At 38.0% G+C, this 9,158-nt stretch overlaps 1 protein-coding gene across 2 annotated transcripts; it reads left to right on the top strand.

Annotated features, from left to right (window-relative positions):
- Positions 1-4,434: 4,434 nt before the first annotated feature.
- On the top strand, positions 4,435-8,875 carry LOC121981259 (protein SPIRAL1-like 3). 2 transcript variants are annotated; one of them, XM_042533696.1, is made up of 3 exons: positions 4,435-4,585; positions 6,185-6,432; positions 8,582-8,875. In XM_042533696.1, exons 2-3 carry the CDS (start codon positions 6,217-6,219, stop codon positions 8,660-8,662), a joined length of 297 nt encoding a protein of 98 aa, XP_042389630.1. In that variant the 5' UTR covers positions 4,435-4,585; positions 6,185-6,216; the 3' UTR covers positions 8,663-8,875. The 2 variants fall into 2 exon arrangements, with proteins under 2 accessions (XP_042389630.1, XP_042389631.1); XM_042533697.1 differs by having other exon boundaries at positions 4,449-4,706.
- Positions 8,876-9,158: the final 283 nt, after the last annotated feature.

The raw sequence follows: 9,158 nt of genomic DNA, 5'->3' as shown, positions 1-9,158 counted from the left end.
AAGAGTTAAGTAGGTCAAGGTTGACCAGATACTTGACTGGGAAGTCCTAACTGGGATGTTAAGCAGAAGAAAATCCTGGTAAGTGAAGCCAGGTGAAAGACCTAGTGAGTGAAGCTAGGCAGACGGAAAATCCTGGTGAGTGAAGCCAGGTGAAAGTCCTGGTGAGTGAAGCCAGGCAGAAGAAAATCCTAGTGAGTGAAGCTAGGTGAAAGACCTGGTGAGTGAAGCTAGGTGAAAGTCCTGATGAGTGAAGCCAGGCAGAAGAGAAGTCCTAGTGAGTGAAGTTAGACAAAAGAGAAGTCCTAGTGAGTTAAGCTAGGTAAAAGGGAAGTCCTGGTGAGTGAAGGCAGGCACGGGGAAATCCAGATGGGTCATGGTTGACCAGACATATGGTGAAAGTCCAAGTAGGTCAAAGGTATTGACCGGATACTTGACAAGAAGGGAAAAGTCCAAGTAGGTCAAGGGAGTGACCGAATACTTGGCACGATGAGGAAAAGTCCAAGTGGGTCAAAGGGATTGACCGGACACTTGGTGAGGGAGTCTTAGCAGGTCAAGGGTGACCGGATGCTAGGCATGATGAACCAACAGGTCATGGATTGACCGGATGTTGGTTTGGGAGCTTGGGACTTGGTTTTGGGCAAAAACAAGTCTGGATCGATCAGCCGATCGATTGGCTGATGCCCAATCGATCGACCGATCGATTGGCTGATGCCCAATCGATTGACCGATCGATTGGGAAGGTCTCCGCGACAAGCCTCGAGTGGGCAAGTCGCAGAGCGCACAGAACGCCTATGGATCGATCAGTGGATCGATCCAGAGACCCCAATAGATCAGTGGATCGATTGGGGTGGCGCGATTTGTCGCGATAAGCCCTGGATCGATCCACCGATCGATCCAGGATATTCTAGAGAGCACAGAGGCGCTCTGGATCGATCCATTGATCGATCCAAAGCCTCCTCGATCGATTGGGAGCAATCCAATCGATCGGGATCCGACCGTTGGCGCAGATAAAGGCCGTTGGCATGCGTCTTCTTCGATAGAACTCATACTGTTCATCTCCGATCCAGTCGAGGAGCTCTCTACACTTCTTCTCCACTCCACCGCCAGTTCTTGAAGGGTTCTTGGAGCAAGGTTGCTAGTGATCCAAGATCAAGAGGCGGGCAACAACAAGAAGTTAGGGTTAGGGTTTTTGCTGCATAACTTGTAAGCTTTTGCTTGTATTTTGTTTCCCTTTCCTTCTTCTTGTATTGAGAGTGTTGTAGGGCTTCTCCGCCTTTGGTAGTTACCATAAAGGAGTGTTATTCATAGTGGAGGGTGTGTGTGTGCGTGGATCCTTGGACTAGTCACCTCTTATGAGGTGGATACCATGTAAAATCCATTTGTTAGCTTTGTGTGCTTTTGTTTCTTTGTATTTCCGCTGCATATCCTTGAAGAAACAAGCAACGAAGCACACGACGAGCTATTCACCCCCCCTCTAGCTACATATTCGGTCCCAACAGCTTTATCTAGAAGTGGTTGTTGTTCCAATAACCAAGAAAGCCTAGTGCCTCACCACAGCCTAGAAGCTAATTACTGAAATAAATGTTTAATTACTAACTGTGAAGCATTTAATTTTAAAAAATATCTAATGCTTTCAAACAAATTGTTAGAAATTATTTAGAAGATAATTTTTTTAAAGAAAATTTCATCACTTAGCTATACAAAATTTTAAAATATTTTCTATGAAAAATTATCATATTTCTAGAAAAAAAAAATTTGTTAAAAATTTTATGTCTGTTCAACCCTTACTAATTTTTTTTTAATTCGTTATAAGACTCCAGATTTTTTTTTAAAAGTTTTTATTAGTGTTTTTTCCTTAGACCTTATTTTAGATTTTTTTAAGAACCCCATTTTTAATGTGATCAAAGGGGGGAGAAGTAAGATTAAGTCTAGGGGGAGGGTATATTTTTATCATAAATTTTCATAATATTTTTTGCACATTATTACTTGCAAAAACTTACTTTGTTATTATTGGTTTATATTTTTTCCCTAATTTAACTTGGGTTGTTCACATAAAAAAGGAGGAGATTGTTAGTATCCTAAGGTAGTTTTGATGTGATCAACCAAGTGAGATTAGGTCTTGTTGGTATTTAACCCCTGTGTCTAAGTGTGTAGGAACTTAGGAGTACAGGAAGTTGAGCGAAAGATACAACTAGCAAGAAGGACGGTACGGGAGAGAACCGACGGGATCAGTGCGTCCGAGGTGTTGCGGAAGAGTACGCGAGCGGATGAGAAGGAGGCGCGCGACATTCTCCGAGGGATGAGAAGCCAGAGTGGATGTTTGCTCGAGAATGCCAGAAGTTGGGTTTGGGTGAGCTCTATTCCGGATGACCGAAATCACCTAAGCGAGTGGAACCGGAGCGGAAGACCCAGACAAAAAAGTCAACTAGGGGTTGACTTTTGGTTCCAAGCGCCCCCTGGGCGCCTCGCCCAGGGGGAGCGTTATCTGTACGGTCCGGGCGCCCGAAAGGGTTCCGGGCGCCCGAAACCCTTTCGGGCGATCGAACCAGGAATTTTATCTAAATGTCAGGTGTCGCGAGTCGTTGCGACGGGGATAAAAATTTATCCCCCTCCATACGCCTAGAACCCTTCCAGGTGCTCGGACCAGGGCTATAATTACAGCTACGGTCCCAGAGGTAGAACAACACTTGTAATTGATTCCTTTTCGGTCTTGTTCTATAATTGAGTGCTTCAACTGCTGTAAGAGGCTTCTTTGCCTGAAGGAGATCGTTTAGTGAGCTTTTCATCTTCTTTGGATTAACAACCTCCCTGATTAGTAAAATCTCTGAGACTCTTCTTTCTATGATTAGTTTTTTTATTTGTATAAGTATTTATGTTAATATATATATAAAGTCGAGAAGAATTTATTTTTATTGTGCAGGTTATTTACCCGCTCTGGCCGGTCGTCAAGGGACCAACAAACTGAATGATCTTAACTCAAATTAGGATGCGAATGAAGATAAATCATCTCTTATAAATACCAGGAATACCCAAAATTATCTTAAATACTCTAAAAATGGAAATGATCAAAAATAGCAAAAATGCTTTGAAAAGAGTTTAAATGGTGAAATTTAGGACCAAAATTTGGCGATTATAGTTCACCGTTAATAAACATCGACTTTCGAATTCTACAAGTGTGGTGATAGATAGAGCCTAATTATGAGTCTCAAGTTAAAATTTATAATCATTAAAATTTAAAAAGTTGTACTGGGCATCAACATGGATTAAACCTACATTAATTACTTTTGAGCCACCTTCAACTATCCTCATTGTTAACCAAAATTGGTCCACTAGATTGCATTCCTTGCACAAGCTTTGGGCCTTCTATGTCTACATGACCCATAAACAAACAAATTTTTAGTTGTTCACTTGTTGTAATAGGTTAAGTTAATTCACTAATGATTTGATAAAAGTTCAGAATGTATATTTAAGATTTTAGTTGAAAGTACAGGCTTTATACATTGTGTTTTGATGTATTAACTTTCCTCACTCTTATATTAAGTTTGAGAAATTGTCATTAGTTAAGGTCGCGCATTTAATGTATATATATATATATAAAATGAATGCGACATTCACAAGCTATGTAGCTTTTGTATTCTTGAGGTCCAATTTTAGCTGATGAACCTCACAACACACATAATGAGGAGAATCATGAAGGAAACTATGGCACGCAAAGGACTCACAAGCCATTCAGGCACTAAACCGAAATTGCCTAGTTAATGCTAAGCTGGACAATAAGTTGAGCTTGCCTTTTTTTTTAGTCAGGTATTTAATTTTCAAAGCTATTAATTCGGGTGATGATGTTGTCGTTCAAACTTTTTTTTCGACTATCAAACTAAATTAAAAAGCATTCACAAATACTCATTCAAACAATCATTATTCATAGAGTTATCATCTTATTTTTTACAACGCACTACAGTTAAATTTTATCCTTAAATATCTAGTTAATCATTTAAAAGATCTAACCACTATATCATAACCCACTGGCTGAGCATCTTTAATTTTCAATCAATATAAAGGACCATATAAATATACGGGACCAAATACTTCTAAGCGTTGATGCGTTGATGTATACAAATCTCAATATTGAGTTTCACCCGATTAATTTTAAAGGTAGAATATTTTTTTTTCGTTTACCGGATAAACATAGTTTATCTACCCTCAGGAGTTAATTTTTAAAATATTCGTAGATTTAGAATTTAAATTTTGATCATCTTATCCAATGACGAAATAAGAATGACAACATATACTCAATTAACATAAATATTACCTGTAGATTTTGTTTAATCTTCAAGTCAAACTTAATTAAAGAAAAAAGTTTAAATTAAAGAAGAAAAAGATAAAAATTTACTTTTTTATTCACTTTATTATGTAAATATCACTCTATCTTTCCTTTTTTCCCTGTCATTTGCCCTTTCTTTTCAGCTCTTCTCTCCCGTTCACAGTCCCATTAACAAATACGCCTCTCTCTCTCTCTCTCTCTCTCTCTCTCGCTCGCCCTACTTTCGCTTCTTTCGATCTGATCCAGTCCTCCCTGGTCTGGAAGGTAAGAGATCTTAACCCTAAGGATCTGTGCTGCAGTTGTTGGATCAATTTCTCTTTGTGGCATGTGGATTTCATTTTGGCGTTGCTTCGAGTAGCCTGTTAGCATATCGATTGATTTGCAGGTTTGTGCAATTTTCGTTCTTCCTTTTAAAATCCGTCTAAGCTTTTATCTCGATCGCCGTTTGTCAGCTTATGGATCTTGGGGTTTCTTTCTTTGTTGAGCCTATTTGAAATGAAACTAGGCTTCGCTTCTCAGTAGTCGGTCTCGTTTCACTCGCCCCTTAAAATTCATTTTTTGACTGAGCATTGTTCTTAAAAATCCTTCTTTTTTTTTTGCCTCTTTGACGTGATGAGGACTTGATTGCTGCAGCTATCAGTTGGAATTGTGTTCCGAACTTGATTATTCCATTTGATGTAGGAGACCTTTATGACGCTTTTCACAAGAATTGTAAATTTAGATATCATTTCAGAATTTGTACTTCCTTTGAAAAATATGAAAGGTTTGGTTGTGTCTGGAATGGGGGCAAAAACATGTGAACCTTTCCTTAGTTACTTTATGGAAAGAGTTTCTGTTCTTATGGAAAACCATGTGAGGCGTAGCTGGATGTGTTCTTTATTGTGAATTACTTTATCAGTTTAAATTTATCTTAAAATTTTGCTTTAAAAAAAAAATCACTGATGAACGTTGTGATGATGTTCAAGAGTTAATGCCATAGCTAAACATCACTTTGACTTGCCTAATTTCTATCTATCAATTTATATTTCACTTGCAGCATAGTTATTATGTGGAGCATTTTTTTATTTCTGAAAATGATATATAACCTCAATAATCTTATTGCAGTATTCTCGTATGAACAATCTTGTGACCTGATTGCAGTTTATCGTTTTTGCGCTTTAATCGTTAGCCTCAGTAGTCAGATTCTCTGTCATGTGGTAGCAGAATATTCTTCTGTGAACAGTTGACCAAAAATGGGTTGTTATTATTGGGAAGATACAAATAATGCTTCTTTAGGAGATAAATTCATCATTTCTCTATTGAAGTAAACTAGAGAGATTGTATAAGATTTGGTTTGACCTCGATATATCTCTACAGAAGAAGATAGTCTGGAGAAATGATATACTGTATTACTTACCTTTATAGGTGTATGCATTTTAGCCTTCCTTTTATTAAGCAGAATTTTCGATGACATCCATCACATTTTGTAAGTCAATGGCTTAATTATGTCTATGCTATTTGTAATCTTTGAGTTTATAATCCATTCAACTATGACATTATACCTCAGCTTTTGAAGCGATTAACACCACCTAAAAAAAACAAAAGTAAAGACAGGTTTATTATTATGGTAAATGCTTAGCGGACATGGTGATCAGCATCATTATGCTATCTTCTAACTGGCTACCTGTTCTAAGCCTGACAAGATTTTCAGTGATTAGGAAGTTTGCCTCTTGAGATTACTTAAGCAGTAGGTTACTTATAGACTTTACTGTATATGTGCATGTACTATATCTTCAACTTCATTTTCATTTCAAAGATCTTTCTAGGGGTTCCCTTCATATATATCTAAGGTCATCTATACAATAATGTTTTATAATTTTGCAGGGTATTGAAGTTATAAACTAGGCAATTTTAAAATGGGGCGTGGTGTAAGCAGTGGTGGGGGCCAGAGTTCCTTGGGCTACTTATTCGGTGGAGGTGAGGCTCCAAAATCTGCATCTGATGCTGCTGCACCAGTTCAAAAGCCGGCTCCACCTCCTCCTATTAACAAAGAGATTCCAGCAGGCATCCAAAGCAGTCAAGCCAAGAACTTCTACAGTGCAGACGGACAGAACTGTACCAATTTTATCACTGTATGTTATTGCACCCCTTCCTTTTTTCCCCCTTAAATATGCCACATTTGTTCCACAAACATATCTTTAAATCTGCATTGGGAGATATTAGACGCATCCTTTTCATACGCAAGATGACCATGACATTAATCAATTGAAACCCAACCTCTTCCTCCCATTTAGTAGTTATTTCATTTATAATCTATGTTTTTTTTACTTAATAGTGTAAAGTATTGCTTATGAGTGAAGTGATTTAACCATGGTTTTCTCAACTTAGTTCCTCAAAGAAATAGAAAACTATCTTTTTGTCTGTAGATCTAATTATAAGCAACCAATGAACTGATTCTCAAAAGATTCTCACACTCAACCTCCTTGGATCTGTTACATGTATAACATGTCAAAATTGATTAGGCAAAAGTACAAAAAGGCCTTGTGTTCAAAAACACCCAAACAAGACTTTTCCATGTTTAAAAATTCTTGATCAAGGCTGCATAGGCATGCCAAAATCATGCCCTCGATACAATGTTTCAACAGAATATTGCTGTATACATTTCATACACAGCAATATTACATATAATATAGATTTTTAACCAATTAATTGAGTAGGGACATGAGCAGATTATTTTACAAATAGACCATTGTAAATCAATTTCTCTTCAAGACTATTCAAGTGATAAAAGGTTGGGAAATTTATATGCCTAAGACCAACAAAGACCAATTTATTGATTGGATTTAATTGGAAATTAATTGCTATCAATTATAACATAAATCTAAAATAAAAATATGGATTTTAGTTGTATGGTTGGACGACTGTAAATTGAATACAGCCGATCCCATCTAGTGGGAAAATGCTTGGTTGTTGTTGTGGTTGGACGACTGTACAACTGAAGGACTGAAACAACTCTTCGATTGCACAATTGAACAACTGTGGCATTCAACTACTCACATGGCACAGAGCACCAATGTGGCAAGGACCAAATAACCTCCTTTTATAGAACTAACGTGACACATTTGCATTCGGGAAGTGTAGTGCCGAATGACTCTTTGCATTCCCAACAAAAAAGGGGCAAAACTCAAAAAGTAACACCCCTTAAAATTATGCCTTTTCACCCCTTGGGGAAAACTTCTTTGTCCCTATAAATTAAACCCATTTCCTCTTCTCAAATCACTCAAAACTCAAGCATCAATGTGCTCGCTTGAGCTCTTCTCCTCCTCTCTAAGAGTTCCAATGTGTCGAAAGTTTGCTAGGACTTTGAATTTGGGCAGCATATATCGAGTCAGAGGTTGTATAATGAGGGGCAATTGCTAATAAATGGTAGGCACCTTGGCAGAGCAATACCTCAACCTTACCATTTATCCAAGAAGGCTTGTCGACATCCCGTAGGGGTGACTCAGTGATATTAAATTGGCGACAGCTAAATCTGAAGGGGTGTGTTGACTAAACTTGAAAAGGTATGTTGACTAAACCCGAAAGGGTGCGTTGGCAAATAATAGTTGTAACTCACTGCCATACCAACGACCCTACCTGACCAAGCTGCTGACAACTTGATAAGCTCACTGTTCGACAGGTGCTAGTTGGATTGACTAGCAGCAAATTTCATCAACAGATCCGAGAGGAATTTAGATATATTTTATTGGGATATTATAGGATGATTTAGCATATGTGGACTTTGCCTAGAATTTGGATGTTTTGTAGCAAAACCTTTGGGGGTTTTGCCCCAATAGAGCCACTTCTAAGGTAGCAGCAATGATGTCAATCATGGTCTTGCGAAGATTCCTACTGCTCTCTGTTATAGTTGGAGGGCATGCTGCCTCAATGCAAACAGCATGCAGTCGGTTATATTTCTGGAAGTATATGGGAGGTGAATCAGTATGTGTTCATTAACAATCAAATAATATGGGTTTTTTTTCTAGTTTATTTGTTGTTAGATATAGGATTTAATTAAAAGTAGAAATACTTGAAAGCTAGCAACAGGCAAACTCGGTGAATGGCATGGCAATGCAATGTACACAAATCAAGCTTCAGCCATTTATGTTCTTGTGACGAGAGGCTAAAACCAACAAACTCTACATTATCCACACCTTATGTTTGCCTATTCTCCTAACTAAGTGTAGAGCATACGAGAAGCATTTTGCTATTGTTGATCATCTACAAATTTTAATTGCACAGGATCGACCTTCGACTAAGGTGCACGCTGCTCCTGGTGGCGGTTCTTCTCTTGGATACTTGTTCGGTGATGGTAGTAAATGATGCCGATCTTTAGCTGGTTTGGACATTGTGAGTGTTGGAACATACATTTACTGCTTGTGGCTGCTATCTGATACTGTGTTGTGCAATTTGTAATCCATAAACCTCCTCAGCATGTATAGTTTTGATGTGCAATTGTACCAACTGAATTGGTACATACCGATGAGACAAGAAACACGCGCTTTGTGATTGTTTAAGTGAAATTTGCTCATTCCATTGTGTTATTGTTATGAACCATAACTATCTTTGTTGGGTATCTTCCTTTGTCAAACTCCAAGGAGGGAATGCAATCTGTTCACAATGGGCGACTTTGCCATCTCTGTTGTTAGAAGGACAACAGATAGTTAAAATGTAATCCTGTGTTTACCCTACACCCTTATATTATAACATACTACTTCAACTAAGCTTAACAAAAATGTTCTTGCTTTTTTCTACTACCTTCCCGACTAATTGAATGGTGAGTGTAGCTTTGCTAGTATAAACTTATAAAGTGACATGG

This window comes from Zingiber officinale, chromosome 5A, assembly GCF_018446385.1.
Source record: "Zingiber officinale cultivar Zhangliang chromosome 5A, Zo_v1.1, whole genome shotgun sequence".
NCBI lineage: Eukaryota > Viridiplantae > Streptophyta > Magnoliopsida > Zingiberales > Zingiberaceae > Zingiber > Zingiber officinale.
This window is presented reverse-complemented; position numbering and strand designations above follow the sequence as displayed.